This window comes from Perca fluviatilis, chromosome 24, assembly GCF_010015445.1.
Source record: "Perca fluviatilis chromosome 24, GENO_Pfluv_1.0, whole genome shotgun sequence".
NCBI lineage: Eukaryota > Metazoa > Chordata > Actinopteri > Perciformes > Percidae > Perca > Perca fluviatilis.
The window spans coordinates 9672915-9694039 of record NC_053135.1 but is presented as its reverse complement, the minus strand read 5'-3'; the positions used below and the strand labels follow the sequence as shown (position 1 = coordinate 9694039).

General features: G+C 40.5%; 1 protein-coding gene across 10 annotated transcripts in view; it reads right to left on the bottom strand.

The window, feature by feature from the left end:
* mcf2la (mcf.2 cell line derived transforming sequence-like a) overlaps nt 1-21125 on the bottom strand; it is a 46033-nt gene that overhangs the window by 12940 nt on the left and 11968 nt on the right. For 8 of the 10 annotated variants that reach the window (XM_039792633.1, XM_039792627.1, XM_039792632.1 and 5 more), the window contains 3 exons: nt 9256-9336; nt 7540-7654; nt 5553-5643 (listed from right to left, as the gene is read on the bottom strand). In XM_039792633.1, the coding sequence (XP_039648567.1) occupies nt 5553-5643; nt 7540-7654; nt 9256-9336 (287 nt within the window). Of the gene's footprint in view, nt 1-5552; nt 5644-6458; nt 6722-7539; nt 7655-9255; nt 9337-20029; nt 20299-21125 lie in introns of those variants that run through there. The other 2 variants (XM_039792631.1, XM_039792636.1) reach the window with 2 other exon arrangements.

The window sequence follows — 21125 nt, the reverse complement described above, 5'->3', positions numbered from 1 at the left end:
GCTGCAATCCTGAACCATGAAGACGTTTTTCTGGGATTTAATATCCACTAAATCTCCTACAAATCTTTAGATGTTGTTCCCCTGTTACACCTTCCATCTAGAAATCTGTGACTACAAGGTAAATTAGTCTGGGTCTTTGGGGGTAACCATAGCTTCTGTCTCTCCACCTCCACACTAACAGGTTGAAAGCATATCGAATTGCCTTTACACAGACAACAGCCCAAGAGGCCACTCGGCTGAAAGGCTGTATTGGTCATAGCTTCCTCTAAAACCCTGGGTGAATTGCTTCAACCTGTCAGGCATCATAAATCAATGTAGGGTCTCACACTCACACACACACACACACACACACACACACACACACACACACACACACACACACACACACACACACACACACACACACACACACACACACACACACACACACACACACACACTCAGCGTTGCCATAAATAAATTGGCAGATAGTGGTGGACATATTGTAGAAAAAGAAATTGAAAATATGCAAGAAGTATAAAGCTGATCACCTCCCAATTAAACATCATATGCATTCCTGCTTTTTCCTGGCTTTTAAAATAAAATGTTAGTAGTAGTGGTGTGTAGTGAGCAATGCTAGCTATTGCTGCTAATGCAAACAACCAATTGACTAGCGAATTACATTATAACCTGACCATGGGGACCAGGGATTATATGGCATTATTTGAGGAAACAACATAGTAACTGGTGTCCACAATCTCTACAAAATGGTCCACCCACTGCCTGCATCCATCATCGTCAATAACAATAAACAACGCATATTTTCAACTGAATCACAACCCATAAAACTGCTTTAATAGAATCAGTAAAACAAATACTGTACATGGCTTTAATTTAGTCTACAAGGAGACCTGCACTCACACAGAGGCACACATACATTACAGTCATGAAATGCCTGCAAGGTGTTGCCATGGAAACCATCCTCCTTGAAAAACGCATGGAGCGAGATGGAGAGTGCATGACGGGATTCAAGCGAGATGATACAGAGAAAGACTGTGTGTGTGTGTGTGTGTGTGTGTGTGTGTGAGATAAATTAAGGGGGAGAGAGAGAGTAAGAGCAACAGAGAGTAACTGATGTCTGTCTGTGTGAAGGAGTTTTTTGTGTCGATGTAGCTCCACTTTGCCGTCCCAGTCATTTATTTTTGGCTCACACACACGCACACACTCCACCTGCTATGACGCTTATGAAAGACAGCCAGGTTGGTAAGTTCCGTTCCAATTTCCACGCAACTGACAGAATATTTTATAACATAATAACACCACACCCTCCCTTAAGCTCTAATTACAGCAAATCACACCTGCAGATGATAAACTGTAGGAAAGAATAAATTGCAACTAAAAAGAAGAATTGTAATTCAGCATGTTTATCAGCTGAATATATATAAGCCAAATGTTCTTCTACCAATAACACACCAGACAAAACACAGAAAGCAATATATCTGTAATTGGAATCCATTCAATTTAATAAACCCTGAGAGGACTTGGATTAATTTGTACCTCCGCATTAACATGATAATGCACAATCTGCTCGGTGCATCCCCCTGACAGATGAACCGAGACATGCTAATGTGCATACACATCCCCTGGATACACACTCTACATTTATACACACTTATACATTAAAGCGATGCGTGTGCGTGCACACACACACACACACACGTCGGGCTGCTTTTCACTGGTGCTGAAACCCTGAAACTCCCCCTTTTCACACACACACACACACACACACACACACACACACACACACACACACACACACACACACACACACACACACACACACACACACACACACACACACACACACACACACACACACACACACACACACACACACACACACACACACACACACACACACACACACACACACACACACACACCTCACAGATAAAAAGCACACATAAATAAATGATTAGGATTAGAATATCTTTTCTGTTGACCGGGGTGATTTATATTCTTTCAGGGAGGAAAACCACTACATTCATATCCTCTAATGACATCCGCATTGTTCTCCTGGGAGTTCGATAGCCACCACATTAAACCACCTCCCTCCACATGCTCTAACCCCCCCCCCCCTTTTAGCTGGTATGTTACAAATGTGACAAATTCAAGCCTCTCCTTTGCACCAGATGATAGAGCTGTCTGTCTCCTAACCCTGCAGCAATGTCCTCGTATTCTTCAATGACTGCATATTTATTACCCTAACTCACAAAGACGGGCTGCAACAGAGACAATGGTGTGCCATCATCATTTGACTGCAAATGCATGTGGATTCACCCGGTTTGTCCTAAATACATTTTGGTATTTGGATAGTGGATCTACAGTGCTCAAGTGGAAGCCTGTTATTTAAGTATCCATAAAAGATACAGAAAGTTATACTAATAAGAGCAAACAATTGTTGCTTATTTCATGATGACTATAAACTAGATGTCAAAGTTCATCCTCAGTTTTATTTACCGCTTTATTCCATCCCTGTACATGAGACTAAAAACTACTGGTCAGACAACCAACATGGCAGTGTGTGAGCATCTGAACATGTACACTAATCTCTGGCTTTACATGACAATACTGCCATTTTCTTTTTTCTTCCGGCGGGTGAAACCAGCAAACAGCAGCGGGCCACCTTGAATGGCCTTGATGAGCAGAGCGTCTCACGGAAGACGAATGACATTCATTCTCCGGTAAGACTGTGTGTCATTGGCTGGTGGACAAAGAGGGCATTGCCCAAGAAGGACATCTACTGCGGGGGATTGGCCTGAGGGGGACTGAGGAGGAGAGCGTGCGAGACAACACTCTCACCACCTGCTCTTAATGCCTTCAGGTTACGTTATAATGCTGCCTGCTTCCATCATGGCCTTCTTGGGACACCATTCACACACTCCACTCCCCCTACATTAAAGCTGATTATCTGGTGTATACTTTTGAACAGGACTTATATTTAAGTATATTGTATGACTAAATAAAGACCTGACTTTGCTAATAAAAGTCTTGATTGCATTTTTCATTACCTTGTTCTTTTTTTTTTATGTCATCGGCATTTGCATCATTTCTCTTTGTGTTCCCGAAAACATGCCAGATGCAGCATCTTGGCCTAAATATATCCCTACTGCGATCATTTTGAGATATACTGTAAACCAAAAAGGCACCGCTAACAAGACTACCAGCCTCTAACCTGCTTGCTGGTCATTGGTAAATCTGATGACCTGCTGTACAGCATCAGACCGGAAGCTGCAGAAATGACTCCCAACATGATAATCCATAATAGAAAAGATAAATAGTAACCTCAACCACTGTCTTTGTTTACAGTTATAACACTATGATTTCATTTTCAACAATAGCCTGGTATTAAATAATACACATTTCAACAAATGTAGCTGAAAATACTTGTGTGCTGTGTGGGAAGTAGAAATAGAAAATGACTCAAAGGAGCAAAGAGATGGTAGAAAACTAGAACAAAGAAGAGAAGTAATGGATGAAAAAGAGGAAGGAGCTAGAGGGAGGTGATCAGCAGAAGAGGTAAAGGGAGAATAGGAGATCCTGCTGAGAAGCTTCTGCCACCTGCCTCTCTCACGTGGTTAAAGACTGGGTATGATCGCTTGTGGGACTCATTTTACCTAAGCTATTATTTCCTCTAGTTTTTTTGTCAACAATGATGATGATGATTTATACTGATTAAACAAACTTTCAATTAATTAATGAGCTTTACAGGTTCCACTATGTGGATTTTGTTGCCATCCCCCCCACGCGACTGCTATCAATCTTGTCATCCAACTGTTGGTAATAACAGTAAAAAATGTTAAAAAAGTACAAAGTGAGTGTTTCCTAAAATGTCAAACTATTTAGGTTAAAATCAGGGTTCCTCTGACTAATATTTTATAACACTAATACAATGTCAGTCACTGGTCATTGATAAAAACATAAAATGATTTAATTAAAAAGGACTTTGCTTAGTTGAAGTGTTCTAAATCAATACTATTTTTTACATTTATACTACAAAATACAACTATTTTTTTTTTCTTCATTCTTTCATATGGATTACACCAATAATAACAGACAGACCATGACTGATTGGCTCCCTGCTATCAGTGTAACCCACAGTCCATCAACGTCCCTTTCAAGAACATGTACTGGGCCAATGGACTGGAATAAAATAACAGACCTGGAATGGTCCATTATGGGTGTCTTGAGTGTGCAGATGTTTGTGTGGACAGGTTTAAACTGATTTGGTGGAGTCATAATGAAGCAAGGAGTTTCATAATGGCTTATTGTCACAGTGGGGATAGTTTCTTAGAAATTCCATGGAAAGACCATTTGTTGTGATTATAATCAGTGTCCAATTATCATATATTAGCATATATCTGCATATATTGAACATGCTAAGTGGTGTAATACAGGTGGAGCATCTTAACAACAGATGTGTAGGGTGTGGTAAAACTTGATCCTCATGCTGGCAGAGCCAGCTAATCATGATTCAAAGATGGAGAGGACAATCCAGGAAACTGCTAGAGTGATTCTAAAATATATCATAAAGGGAGCCGTGTTAGTATCTGGAAACCTCACCCTAACCACACATTTCTTTCAGATACAACAGTTTCTTTTTCTACTTTTATTTTTCATATTAAGGGCCTCAGAGAGAGCAGCAAGTCACTTTGATTCTCAAGTTTGTTTTGAAATGAATCAACTCCTCTCTCTGCCTTTTTTTCTGTTCAAGATTCCCTTTCTTCTCTTGCTTTTTGCCTTTCTCATCTCTTCATCCCCCACTTTCCATTTTTGAGCATTTCCCTGGATCCCTTCTCTTTCTCTCTTTTATTGTCTCTTCAATTCAACATGTCAGAAAGTTTTACGCTGTCCAAAAAGTAGGCTAGTAGGCTAATGGCACAATTACAGAATCAGACTAATGGCTCACACAGTTTGGACTTTTTATGTCCAACAGGACAGCATCTCATTGCACACACTATGTTGACGCGTTGCGAGAATCAACCACAGACGCCAGCAAAATGTGCTATTTTTAACTCCCCTCCTGCTTCGTTTCAACATCCAGAAAGAAAGAAATTGGCCTAATTGCCGGTACATGTCCTTTCTATACACAGCGAATTAATAATAACTTATCTAAACACACGCACACACACACACACACACACACACACACACACACACACACACACACACACACACACACACACACACACACACACACACACACACACACACACACACACACACACAGTACAGTTTGTATAAGCTAGCAAAACATCCATTACTCTAAGTGGTGACAAACCAAATTATACACACACACACAGCTGACACCAGCAACTAAACCCACAGATCCATGTTTAAACGAGCATTACCGCGTGTAGAGTAATGCACACACACCAAAACAGCCATTTGTAGTCGTCAGAGGTACTTCATCAGCAAATAATGCACACAAACAAACTGATCCAGAGCACACTACAGTCTCACACACACACACACACACACACACACACACACACACACACACACGGTCTTACTGCGATGCGGAGCAGGGTAGCCCTGACGGCGGCCCATCGGTCCAGTCGTCTGTCGATGACCAGATTGAAACCCACTCCTGATGCAGCAACGCTGCAAAAGAGAAGCACACACTGTTATTACCTAGGAAACCATTTTTTTTACGTTGTCAAGGTGAGGATGAAGGAATCACCCAATACTATGATATTCCTGCACTGCATTTCCAAGAGATTATTTGTCTCTCAAACAGGGAAGCTGCTGATGTGATTCTGTGTGTAAACAAAAAATATAAAATACATATTTTTCAGTAAAAGGCTGTACGGTAAAATGTTACCAGTCACTGCCTGGTTAGAGCTTTCAGCAGCTATCATCAGGTCACTATAACTGACACATAATAGCATATATAAAAGTTATATAAAAACAACTTTAGCGGTCTTTGTTGGTCTTCACAACAGAAAAGAAATTAATTAATGAAAAAGCTATACTAAGTTAAAACATTCATACCAACCGTGTGTCTGTGGTAATCATCTGTCATCAGTGATAATGAGAGACCCTTGTGATTACCATGACAACCTTGGCTCTGCGTTAATGTGTGTGTGTGAAAATCTAGCCATTCATTCCACAGGCAGTGCCATATAGCAACCTCATTAAGCTAATGTGTGTGTGTGTGTGTGTGTGTGTGTGTGTGTGTGTGTGTGTGTTTTTTGTGTGTGTGAATGCAGTATTTCCAGCAAAGGTCCTGCTGGACAAATTGTCATGCATCCTGACACATAAACACACAAGTAAAAAGGACTCAAACACAACACACACATACACACACTGTGGGGACAACATACGAATACTGCTGAGTTGGTCCATCTGCGTGTCATCATTAGCCAATTTTCATCATCACACACAGACATACCAAGAAAATGTACACACTACACTACCCAGTGAACGCTGCGACATCCAATCCTCAATCCATCTCTACTGGAAAAAATATTCAGAACACATGAATGAAGCCAGCTGGAAATCTGGGGGAAATCTTGGCTATTCCACGACAAAAAAAAGAACACAAATGCTTAATATCCCACTGTTAGCATCCAGCAATAATCCATTCCTCCTTAATTTTTCCTTATTCCGTTGTTGTCAGTGTTCATATCCTGCATCCACAATCATCTGTTTGCAGCTCCCGGATGGAAAGAGGTGACCGTTCACATCCTTAAAGAGCATCTCCCTCCTCCTCCTCCTTCTCCCTCTGCTCCTCCACCACCTGCCTCCCACCCTCAGCCAATTAAAACTAAGCCCTGCATCTTGCTGTTCTCCCACAACCAATCAGAGCTCAGAGTGCAGCCGATTGGCTGCTGGGTGCAAATAGCTGGGGGGAGAAAGGGAGGGGACTCAGAGGGGGGGTGGGATATGAAAGGTGATGAGACACGAAAAAAAAAAAACTGAGGCCGCCATCGTGTGTGTGTGTGTGTGTGTGTGTGTGTGTGTGAGATGGGAGTGCAGCGCTCAGCAGTAAAGGAAAGGTGAAAGAAAGGAAAGGGAGGAGGGACAGAGAGGGAGGAGAGAATAAAGGAGGAGAGGAGGAGAAAGGACAGAGTATATAATGATTTAATTTGAATTCAATTATAGCAAAACAAATTGTGTTACATTTAACCTAATCTAAAACCTCTTTTTCAGGGTTAGGATTATTGTGGTAGTTTATTTAGAAAACAAAAATCTATCTATATCTAGATTAAAATCATCTGAGGTCTTCAAAAATATCTTTCGTTTCCTTTCTGGAACTCATAATTTCTCAAAATAGCTTCTCCTGCAATCTTTCATTATCTCTAAAATCTATTTATTTAGGTTTCTTTTGTGGCTCTTTCCTTGTGGCAGGCCTTTGGTATTGTGCTGACATCTGTTGGCTCCATGTGGTACTGCACCTTCACAAATTGGCCAGATTCCTTTCACAGTTTGTTTGTTGTCAAACCAAAATGAAGCTGCGGGGAAGATGCTGTGTGCATGTGTGTGCGTGATGCTAACCTGGGGATGCTGCTGAGGTAGCTGAGGACATTTTGGACCTCCTCCTCCTCCAGCTCGCTGAAATCTGGGAATTCTGGGAAGATGATGATAGGGTTGCCGTTCATCCCGCGGCCCCCTGGAGACACAGAGGTCAGGGAGACAGAAGTAGTGAAGAAAACTCTGATTAAAGATCAAACGAGTAAAAAAGATTACAGTTTTGGCCTCTTTTTTGTAGCTGTATTCTCAATTTTTAAATGGAGGCAATAAACTCTCTGGGTCCTGTCATTTCAAGGATTCTAATCCTGTACACACACACACACACACACACACACACACACACACACACACACACACACACACACACACACACACACACACACACACACACACACACACACACACACACACACACACACACACACACACACACACACACACACACACACACACCTTCTCTTTGGTTGGTGGGTCAAGTTGCAAAGCAGATCATCGTGTTGATGAATTATTCACATGCCGTCATTGGGCAGGCATTATCGTCATGGTAACCCAACACAGGGCCCCAAGTGTGTGTTTCTGTATACATACGTGATTTTTGTTTTCATGTGTGCATGTTGATGTGAATGGTTGTTTGTGTACAGACTTAAATAAAATGTCAAACTCAGAGAGAACTTTACTTTGCTAGACAAGTTGACTTTGGAAGAACATTTTCAAGTACAGCATGCGTATACTTGTCTTTCTTCAAATTTGATATTTAGTGAAACGACAACAGAAACAAGACAGCACATTTTAATTATAAGAAAAATAAACAGAACAAAAGCTAAACCTCAAAATTGTTTTTATGTCTAAAGGAAATTAAGAAGACACGGCAGGGTTAATTAAGTTGATGCTTCTGAAGCTACAGCACACCTCAGTTAACACACAGAGTTTAAATTAACACACGTAAATAGAGATTATTGTCAAAAGTCCAAAATAATAATAATAATAATAATAATAATAATAAGTAAAAGTGGAGCCATTACTGGAATCTGGATGGCAAATCTGTTGTGTTGAACATGAACTGTCCTGCCATCAGAGACACACTCACTTTGATTTCATCACCAGTACAATGTCGTCACAGTTTGACAAAAGAAAAAGCTGTTGAAACTTCGGAATGAAAGCCTTTAACAGATCTACCTGATCGAAAGAGAGGAAATCAGGTGAACAGAATCTTCTGTATAGGGGTAAATTCAGGGTAAAACCCCCCACAGAAATTAACTTAGACTCCACATGTGTCGTTCTGTTGCACTGGGTTAATAATCCTAATTTGCTCCATCCTTAAATAAAACCCCCCCTTTAGTTTACGTTAATGTGATTTTGCACCAACAACCAAATTCCCTAATCTAATCCATGCTGCCTATTTAAGACCTATCTGAGGTTACTAGTTCATCCTGAACTTCACCACTTTACTTCACTGCAAGTCTCACACAGTAATTCTACAGCAATGCATTGCTTCATTTCATTGTTTTGCTAAGTTTATTCAACATGTTGGGTATACTTGCACTTTTACTTTTATTATAATGTAGAAAAACATCACTTGCAAATGTTTGTTTAGAGTTGCAGTTAAATTGTTCAATTTGGTTAAATTGAGCATCTCTCACAAGCTAAGTATCACTAAGCCCTACTATACAATTACATGAGAACACACATGTGGCCCACAGCCTCGGTCAATGGTCAGGAGAGAAAGAAAATCAAACCAACCTGGCAGGATGGCAAACTGTTTCTGGAGTTCATGGCCGATTTCTGCTGCAAACGGACCGTCCTCCCTCTGCAAAATGTCATCTGAAGAAAAGACCGAGAGATGAAGATATATTTATTAGATGCTTATGTCTCCACACATAAAACACCTCTGTATTATCATCCTGTGAAGCTAGCAAAAATGCTGAAAGTTATCAGCAGTTTGCAATTAAGGACAGCTGATTGCACTGGCTGAAGAGGTCGGGCGACTGTCTATTACCAAAGTTACAAATGGGATCAGACGACAAAGACAGGAGAAACAGGAGTTCAAATAAGGCTGTTGGGAGTGTTGTAGCTGCTTAACAGAGTTGTGCTATGGAGCCAATAATCCAGTGTGACCCATTTGGTCTTTATAGCCAACAGCCAACCTTTTTTATTACAGATAATGTAATAAAATGTAATTCAATCAACTATATAAACTTGTTGGCTTGCTATTGGTGTTGCTGCCTTGTTAACCTTTCCTAGCCTTGGTGTTAAATACACTGATACACATAAACTGAGACTATATTGATTTACAGTAAGGACTGATTAATTCCTTCCCTTTAAAAAAAAAAAATATGTATACAGTATGCACTTTAGCTAGAAACAAGGGGAGGAGGCCAGGAAGTGGGGAAAAAAAAGGAGGAAAGATGGAAATAAAGAGGAGAGCGAAAGATGAACTTCATGAGAAAATGCAAAGAGGAGAAAGGGAGGTAAACAGCACGTGGACGTCCTCCTTTCTACGGCCAAGATGGATTACAATAATCTCATTAGGCCTTTAAGACATGTAGAGACAGAGAAATATAGCGATAGAGAAAAAAAGCATTCTCCACCACCCATTGCTATGTGTGACCCATGTATGCCAAACACAAGGAAGAGAACTGTTAATTGTGTACACTGGTGTGTGTTTCTGTGAATGAAAACTGTAATGTTTCTGTCATGTTGGTGTGTGTAAAGGAGCATCGCTGTAATGTTTGTGTGTGTGTGTGTGTGTGTGTGTGTGTGTGTTTGTGTGTAGACACAGGCTGGCACTGAGAGTGGTGTGAGGGACGTGTGGCAAGGTTTCCAAGCAGTATGGTAGGGCTGGCAGTGAGAGACAATAATTACCATCTAAGTGCAAACCAAGCAAACTGTTTTTAGAAAAGAGTTCACTTGTTTTCTGCAGCAGCTCCATATGATGAAGAAACCCGACAGATTAGGAGCTTAGATTCTCACTAATGCTATATACAGTGTGTCAGCGCACCGTTGGCTAGACAGTGACTCACACCGCACACTGTAGGTCTCATGTGTAGTCCACACTTGAGCAGCATGTGTGAGAGTGTTGGCAGCTGTTTACGATTAAATAGGCAACACATAATACATGTAGTTATGGTCTCTCACACACACACACACACACACACACACACACACACACACACACACACACACACACACACACACACACACACACACACACACACACACACACACACACACACACACACACACGTATTACATTAAGATGACAGAACAATGACTCAGGAATCATCCAGTGTCTGTGCATATACACATATACAGGAACACCCTGGATCAAATATCACACTGGACAGAAGAGGAAGATGGGGAAAAGGAGAAAGATATAAAATAGGCAAGAGAAGAAATGAGTGAGGGATTTTATAGAAGGGATTCATTGATAAGCAAAAGTAGGAAAGAAGAAGGGAAAGAGTTAAGAGTCCAAAAGAGGGTATGTGCACAATTTTAAGTAAGATACTGTTTAGAGAGATGGTTAACGTGGCACTAATACAAGTCCACTTCCACAGACCTTAACAGACCACAGAGCTTCGAGCAAAGTCAACCAGCCTGTAATTTAACCCAAAACAACAGCTCTGCCGTAATTAGCAGAAACCAGAAAGGAGGAAGAGATGGGAAGGGAGGGTGTGCTTTGGAAAGCGAATAGCTCTATGAAAACACAATGGATAAAGCATAAACGAGTTATGGCTGTGTTTATGAAATGCTCAGATGTTGAGACTGTGTGTGAGCCAGTGTGTGGTCATATGTCAGGGTGTGTGTTTCAGTGTGTCGTCGGGCCAGCTGTCAGTTCAGTGTGTCAGGCAGTAAGCTCGGGTTAAGACCCAAACTCTGGAGCACAGCCAGGCATGCGCAGCGCTCTGACTACAGACTCTACTCTATCTATCTATCTATCTATCTATCTATCTATCTATCTATCTATCTATCTATCCATCTATCCATCTGTGTGTGTGTACGCTCGCGTCTTTGGCCTCAAAGACTTAAACCCATTAATCAAAACCTGGAGGCAGGCTTCTGTATCTGTTGTTACCATTCACAAACTATTACCACACTCTCTCTCACGATGTAAAAATGTAGGTGACAGAAATTACAGCCTTTGAGTCTCTATTAAATGAACTGACCCAGGAGTCACTCAGCAGTTACCATCCCCATGGCAACCTTTAATTACAGGTGGGAATTGAGATTTGCTAATTAGACCCTTTCCCACTTTTCCAACTCTTTATACTCCTTCAACTGGGTCTGCATACACACTAACGCCAGCAATGCAGTTCATTGTCTCCTTTTAAACATTCGGCATTCACACCTTCTCTAGTTTATAATATCAGTTGGTGTTCTCTCCATTTTTCTTTAAATCAATTCATCTGTGAATATTATATTATCTTTTGCATTCCAATAAATTAACTTTGGGGGATTCTACAAAACATGTACATATATTACTGGGAAAAAAAATAAATAAAAAATTACCATTTGAAACAAACCATGGATGCTGCCTATAGGGGTGAATGGTGCACACATATCAGACATTCAGGCGTCGGGCTGCTTTTCACTGGTGCTGAAACCCTGAAACTCCCTGCTTTGTCCTGAGTCGAATGAATGAAATTAAACTATAGCAGCTAGGCTGCAAGTGAACCCCCTCTCACACACACACACACACACACACACACACACACACACACACACACACACACACACACACACACACACACACACACACACACACACACACACACACACACACACACACACACACACACACACACACACACACACACACACACACACACACACACACACACACACACACACAAAGTGGGGCAATGCGGCCAAACACAAATAGTGATTATGGGGGGGGGGCCTAGAAAGAATGTCCCTCCACCTCCTTGTACCCTTCCCCCAAGCCCTGACTCCCCTTCACTATTTCATTCATCCTTTTTTTTCCAGGGGCTTAGCTAAAAGGGCAAACTGATACATAACCCAAATATCTGCCCATTAAACTAAATATTACACCATTCAGCTCTGTTTTATCAGGATCTATGCTCTACCTGCATTTCTATTCAGCAGTTCAATATACTTTCAAGTCAAAGTTGCTCTTTTGATATAACACGTATTACATTAACATGTTTCATAACTTATGGGACAAACTTAACGACAAGTAAAAGCCAACTGAATCATACCAATTCTTGAGCGTCTCCCGCTGAATGCCTGTTTATGTGTCTGTATGTGTGAGAGAGGATTTAGAGAGGTGAAAAGATAGTGGAGAGGAGAAGGAGGAGGGGAAGAGGGGGAATGAGGCAGTCGGAAAATAAAAAAGAGCATAGAGGTGCTCTTGTCTCAATAGGATGGAGTGGAGGACAGGGTTTCTTTACACATGCCTACATATTTAATGTGTTGGCCTGGTGCTAGTGGATACTGTGGATGTGTTTTCTCTGTAGTAGGGGGTCAACAGCACATTACTGTAAAGTACACGCAACACCAAAACCTATATTAAAATGAATATACTACGAGGTGGCCATTAGGGCTGCACAATAGATCGTGTTTTTTATAGTCATTGCGATGTCAACGGTCGCAATATACACATCGCAAAAGGCTGTGACATATCGCGAAAGACACTCAGAGATTTTTTTTTTGTGTTAGTTGAAAGAAAATATCAGCAGAAACCTGCACTTTAAAATGGAACTGTCATTCTTTTGTAGTGGAGCCTTTTATATTCAATTCAATGTTCAATTTGTTTAATACAGGAACGTTTTTTTTGTATTTTAGCAGAATACTGAAAGCAGCAGAACTGAGTACACTTCAAAATGTGTCCATTTATCGCATGTAATATCGTTATCACGATATTGAACTACTTTATTGCACATCGCATATTTTACTCATATCGTGCAGCCCTAGTGGCCATCTCTTTCTTTCCAATTTTCCACTGTTTTAAGAACTGCTATCATCACTGTTGTTTTAGAGCTTCAACAATTATAAAATGTTGGCTGCATGTGCCACCTTCTCAAATGTGAACTTTTTAAGCTTTTCTTTGTCATATATGACAGTAAAAACTACATTATTTGAGGGTTTTGGACTGCTGATTGAAGAAAAAAATTTGAGGACACCACCTTTGGAAAAGTTTCATTTTTGACACATCTTGCCTACAGTCTCAAAAAATAGGGTTAAACTAATGAATCACTGTGCTGAAATCATGAGGCCAGTATTGGTCTGACTAAATAATATGAAGTACTGCAATTCAAACAGGACTATAGTCTGAAGTACCACCGAAACACAGTCTTGGTTTGGAGCATCATCTCTCTCAGCATCTCACCCCTACACAGGTAACCGTAAATAAGGGAGTACAATGCACACAACTTGTATATGTGTGTGTTTGGATTAGATGACAACTAACACTCCTTTACAATGTAATTTGTAAAAACTCAATTTGTGAAGCCCACTTTGGTTAGGTCAGTACTGCGTGGTGAAAGAGAGACAAGAGCCCAATTAAGTCTCAAGGTACAGTCCATTACACAGTCTATTACTGAGACACACACCCCTCCTCTTTTGTTCTGCAGTCATGTTCCTACAAGCCACTGCTACAACTCACATTGTCAGTCCAAAGATGGCAGCCAGCTGTTCTCTGCTGGTTAATGGCTGCGAGTGGTAGTCAAAGTTCAAAGCCACAGGAAGCTAGAGAGCGGTCTGATGTTCTCACACACACCCACACCCACACCCCCACACCCACACCCACACACACGGCTGAGGACTATGCAAACAAAAACAAGCATGACACGGTTGGACGCAGAGTTGCACCAACACACAGAACTAACCTCAGACATAAAGAAAAAGATGCAGTATATTTATACAATTTAAGGTAATATGTTTTGGATGCTGTTGCTGCAAGATTACAGCCACATTTCAGTGACTTCTCAAGCTAGCTTCAAGCTGTTGTTTCGGAGATCGCTGCCTAAAATGATAATTATTAGTATGTATGCAAAAATATGCAACAGGCATGTATTCTAATATTCTAGGCTATAATGAGAGTTCCATAGGACTATATTGTGATAAAGAGGATATCCTATGATCTTAGATATTGATCCTGCCTAATGATATGGCATCATAAGGATCAAGACAATCATAAGACAGACGTCCAGCACTTGAGCTCTCCATCTGCTGCTCCGGTATGTACCAAATGGAAAGGACTGACTTGGAATGCAGACTTGAAGGCACTAGGGGTGGGGGTGTGTGTGTGTGTGTGTGTGTGTGTGTGAGAGTGAGAGAGAGGGTTTAAAAGTTGTGTGGTATTAAATTCCAGCAGTGAGATGGTCAGCTGTTTTGTGTGCATTTGCATATAGAGAAGCAAGGATTTGCCAGCCGCTCTACAGCTGTGTGTGTGTGTGTGTGTCTGTCTGCATGCACTGAGCTCTATTATCTGACATTATAGTCAGGGTTTACCAAAGCCCCATCTGTCACACAAAAACACACACACACACACACACACGAGAGAGAGAGAGAGGACAGGGGCACGAACACACCATGCCAAACAACAACTGGGTCACAGGACCAACAGTGGCCTGGAATGTCTGTGTCTGTGTAGTGCCCATACCAAAAGCTTGAATTAGTGTTGATCAGGAAAAAAAACAGCAGCCAGAGGAACATTAAAATATTACAGATGGTCACGTGAGTTCAATACTGATTGTCTGGGGTCTTCAGCAGTCAGTGTGCAATCAGGGGACACCCAGGAGTCACTGAAGATAATGCAGAATAATTTCACTTTTATTTGCACTTCAAGATCCCAGTTTGAGTATGCATAATATCACTATCCCAATAGAAGGACTATTACTGCATTCCTACATTCAGTGTAGACACTTCAGTGATCCAATATTCAGACTATAACAAGTGGCCTGACGCGTGGTGTCTCAGGGTTCAGATTCAGAGAAAATGACCTCACATGAAATCCATCATAAAGGCTGTAAGGATTATGATAAATTCAAATTATAAATTTTAATGTACTGTATGGATCAGTGAATGTGATTTATTTCACGCTATTCATTAATTGTTGATATTGTCAGTAGATGTGGGTCATAAAAACCTAGATTTACTTTCTGCAATAGTTTTCTTGGTTAAGTCCTATTTTTTGATGCTGCCATGCTTCATCCTACATGAATGTATTGGGAAGGCCAAGAAGATGAAAGCTCTTCCTCCATTTATTCCAGCAACGGTTAGGCCAGAACAATGGCTTCAGGCCTGACTCTATCACTGGCAGTAAGCCCTGATTTACTGAATAGATGGTGGCATCATCATCATCTCAGCCAAACAACACACTACTGTCCCACTGTCTGTGCTGCGGTCACAACACACACACACACACACACACACACACACACACACACACACACACACACACACACACACACACACACACACACACACACACACACACACACACACACACACACACACACACACACACACACACACACACACACACACAGGCCGAGTTCCCATCAAACACTCAAACAAATCCGTTACCAAAACTAACAATTAGCTGAGATTACATTATCTGGGATGGCAAAAAATTGCACTTCCTCAAGAATACACATGAATAAATACATACATTGCATTAAGAAAATACAGAAAAAGTTGTTACTGTGTCACATTATGTAAAAATACTTCAGTTCAGCCATTTATCTACCTCTTTATTTAATACTGTAAATATTGCTCTTGCTATTTAGCACATATATTCTTAGTGCCAAGAACAATAACATCTTTCAAAAACTTTGACATGGTCTCAAAGTAAAGACAAAGAGAAGCTGAAAGATTGATAAGACTCTCATATTTCTATTTGTAGTATGAAGCTACAGCCGGCTAGCTGAGCTTAGCATAAAGACTGTAAGCAAGAGGAAACAGCTAGCAAGGGTAATATCACTATCAGCACTTCTAAAGCTCTATAATTAAGATGTCATATGTTGTTGGTTTAATCCATACAAAAACTGTATTGTAAAAATGATAGATTGTGGTGGAGGACTTCTTGGTTAGGAGCAGTTCCCTCCTTGGAGTTTCCACTCTTTTTAAGTTATCTTAAAAATCTGCACCCATTCTTGGTGCATTACGGTGTTATCAATATAAGAGTGTAAGACTTATTTTCAGCTGAAAATAAGTTAATATTCAAGTTTGAACACCATACTGTCACAATCTGTGCCAAAGTGGCACTGAACCTCCACCAGCTTCAAGTGCATACAACAGGCCTGTAGTCTCATGAAAATGTATAAATCAAGTGCCTCCTAAACGCTGTGATCTGTTGAGGCATCTGTGGTGCAACTCACTAAACTACAAAGCATGTACTGACAATTATGTGGATTTAAATACAGTTCCTCCTCCCTTCCTCTCTCTCTCCACCATTAGGAGTAAAAAAAAACAGCAGCCTTTTTTTTGTTGCCTCTGGCCATAGCTACCAGTCATTACACTACACAGAACGAAAAACAACATGAAAGCTGAGAAAGACAGAGAGGAAAAATGACATACGCAGAGAGAATATGAGCGAGGCAGCAAACAAGTATACAATCCAAAAAGGTCTGTGTTTTTACCTGCCCTAAAAGAAACTTGCAGCTGTAGGAAAAACCTGACACTACTTTACACACATCATAACATCATGCACTGGAAGAAAGACTTATCTTCTAAAATAGTCTTAAAAGGTCACTGAGGGTGTGCTGGATTCACTTCAGGGTGTTTTGAGGATAGTATGATTGGTTACATTGACTCTATGCAAAACAGAATTGCATGAAACCACCTCAATTCTAATATTCATTGAGGAGAGTAAACTGATCTGATCTGGGCTAGCACAGAAATTTGATCAGAATCAGTTCATATTATTTTGTATCTGTGCAGAAGTTGAGGAGGCCATACTCAAAAGGTCAGCAATCCTCAACAGAAAGTGATCCTTCTTTTCAAAGCTTACATGTAGGGCATAAAGAAGATCTGACTGCCCCAGGGTATGACATACAGCTTTGAAGAGAGCCACTTACCAATATGATTTCAATGCACAAAAGACCAAGTCCAAAACAAAAATCCATTTTAAGTGCATTTATTTCCACTTCAGGTACAGCGATGCAAAAACTGTGTACGTGTGGATCTGTGGTTGAACTGGAATAGCTACCCTGGTCTCAAGCCACCCCCCTCCCTACTAGCATACATGAGAAATAGCTAATATGAAAGTAGGGGGTGTCAACAAAAATAACAAGGGGAGTAAACAACCTAAATAAGTATGTAAATAATTGTACCACTCATGATGTATGTAGGTAGGCCATCTCATCAACAAACAATTGGTAAATATAAATGAAATATATACTGTAACACTTAACTAATAAAAGCTGAAGTAGTGTAAGGGAACAAATGAAAACATCATAAAAGATAAAAAATCAATACATAATACTATGGTGGTATTTAATATGTTTTTGATATAATTTAGTTTGCGTAAGGAATTAGTTGAATAATTTTAGTTTGTAAGTAATATATTGAGAAGATGTATAGTTAAAGAAATGTTCACTTGTACTTTCATTAGAAGTATCGTTTACAAGTAACTAGAGACACACAATCTCTCTGCACAGCAACACAAAACACACCACACACACCTGAAAAAGCCTGCAGAGGGCCAAAAAAAACATGCCTAGATCTCTATGGATTATTATCAACACTGTGGTTCACAGGTTTGCCATTATTGCACATCAGAGCAAACAAAAACGGAATAAATGAGATAGAGTCAACCAATGAACACACACACACACAACTGAGAGTGGACATAAGGGGGAGGAGATGTTGACGTTCAAACTCTCAAAAGGGTTTTGTCCCAACGCTGCTCCCTACTGACAGGAGGAAACACACTGTGTTAAAGGGCCGAATGTGATTAACATGCTGTCAGTGTGCTCTGCTGTGTACTGTATGGAGGATGGGCAAACCTCACGTTAACACACAGCTCAAAACACAGTTCGGGCCCGAGGACTACTTTAGATTGGGTTACGTAACCTTCTGATGGATAGTAATGCCTTCAGTTGGAAAAGCGTCTTTGGCCGATGAGACAAAATCAATGTGGATAACAAGGTCAGGTCATTCATTTAGCCCATTCATACTTACAATCATTTATACAATGCTTTCTACATCCATTTATAAAATGCTTGCAACAATAGATTTGTTACACAGGGGTGATGACTTGAGTGTGTTGGTGTATGTACTATGACATATTTTTGAAAAGTTCATGTCTGTCCAACAGTTAGTCCACTATGTGTACCAAGAGGGACATTATACAGTTGAAAAATAGACTTTTCGGTGCTCTCTGGTAGAGTTCCATTACAAAGATTCAGGTTAGGATTTAATACCTAACAAGTTGTAGTTCCATGGTTGTAATGGATGACGGAGAACTACCTGAAAGCAAACACCTGCATAATAAGTGTCTGGTTATACGGTCGGGTAACTAAAATTTAACCTTCCAGCCTATCAGAATCGAGAATTTTCAGTGGCCACTGTAGAAAGATACTATATACTATAGTTAGCTTTTACAGTAACACTGTGCATAATACTTCATGTTGAACAACAACTAAATGTTTGTCTTTTGTAATCACGATTCAGCAAATACAACATTTCAGCAGATTCAAATCGTTCCTATATTTTAAACTCTTCTAAATCCAAAGGACTGTACCGAGTGATTGAATCACAGTTGACTCTCAAGCTTGATTTATGGTTGTGCGGAGGCTCCACGCAGAGCTTTCGCCGTAGACTCATAAGTGGACTGAAGTTTATACTTGTGTGTGTGTGTGTGTGTGTGTCAATCTCTTTAAGAGAATAGCAGGGCTGGCATGTGTGTATGTGGGGAGTGTGTGGTAAAGAGAGTAAGAGTGATGATATTGGTGGGAAATCTGGAGCAGGAAAAGTTAACCCTCTCCTTGATTTCATGTTGTTTATGGAGAAGGAGAACCAGGAAATGAGTCGGGGGAAATGCAACGCTACCAAGTCACAGCCAAGCGACGTGCATCGCCGCGACATGTAGTTAACATTTTACAAGAGGTGCGCGTCAGGCTACGTATGTAGCCACGGCGTAGATTTTACGCAGAAGCATAAATCACGCTTTAGTGTGAACATCTCAACTTTGGTCAAGTGGTCTTCTTGGCTATAGCCCTGCTTCACAGCCATGACAAAAATATCTATCTAATAAACAGATTCCATTGTTATTTTCTTAGCAAATTTGTAAATCACAGTGGATAAACACTTTCAATTTGATCATTCAGTGGCCTTCCTCTAGCACTACCCAGGGCAAATTTTTAGACACACTACTTATAAAGCTCTAAATAAAAAAGGCTAGTTTTCTGTTGCGCATGATAACAGCTGCACAGGCACGCACGCACGCACACGCACACACACACACACACACACACACACACACACACACACACACACACACACACACACACACTTCTTCCTTAGACACTCAGTCACACAGACACTGTACCTGTCAGCATCTTCAGTTGCAGCCACAGCCTGGTGATATCGTGGCAGAGTTGAGACACTCGGTTTAGAGCCATTGTTTTGCCGGTACATGTATGCCCCCTGATACATATGTACACACACACACACTGTTAAAACACATTCAAACACACACAGCAGCATATTCTGTCAGAGCACATGACGGTGGAAGTTCAGGCAGTCCATTCTGCCACAGCCGAGGACTTCAGCCGCTTACTGAGCTGTCAGTGCACTGCGCAGCCTACACGCACACACACAAACACGCAGACACACACACACACACACCTCCCCCCTTCCCATCTGTACCAGCCTGCGAGGCGGAGTTTCACATGGTCCGCCTCCAGTTTCACATGGCAAACTGTTTTCACTGAAAGGCTTTAGCCCTTTGCGGTGACAACAACTGCTAATACATAACAATGATTATAGTTCATTATCATCATTCCCATATATAATCTGTCTCCAGTGTGTTTCCATGACATTTAGATGATAAATTAGATTACTGCAATATTAATACATTTGTATTTTGTTTTGAACATTAGGCAGTATGAAATCTGGTTAAGCTGAGAACAAAGAATCTCTTGGCCAATATTTAGAAGTCTGATGTCTCTCTCTGTAACGTAATTTCATTTATTTTTTGGTACCTTATAACTGTGCTTAAACTAAATATCAACACGTTAGCACAGCTTTACAATACAAAATATATTTATAATTGGGTGCAAAATTAGTTATGTAAAGTTGTTGGTGTGTGTCGCTTAATTCTGCTTCTACATGATGGGTTTCTGTTAGTAAAAATAAAAATGAATTTATAGCACTGTTGTATAAAGTTTCCATCCTGATCCTGGACATAACCTACTCGCAGAAACATGAAATGTCTCAAATGTCATGAGTTATACAGAATAATGTTCATAGCCTTTTTAATAAAAGACGCTACTAAAATGTTCATTTGGCTTTGCTTACTGCTTCTTCTGGGTTAATAAGCATTAGATATTACAGATTTCAACCAACATTTGAATGCACCAAGCTGACAGAGAAGTGAAATAAAAGTTTCAAATTAGGCTAACGTAAATATAGTCTTTTATGTG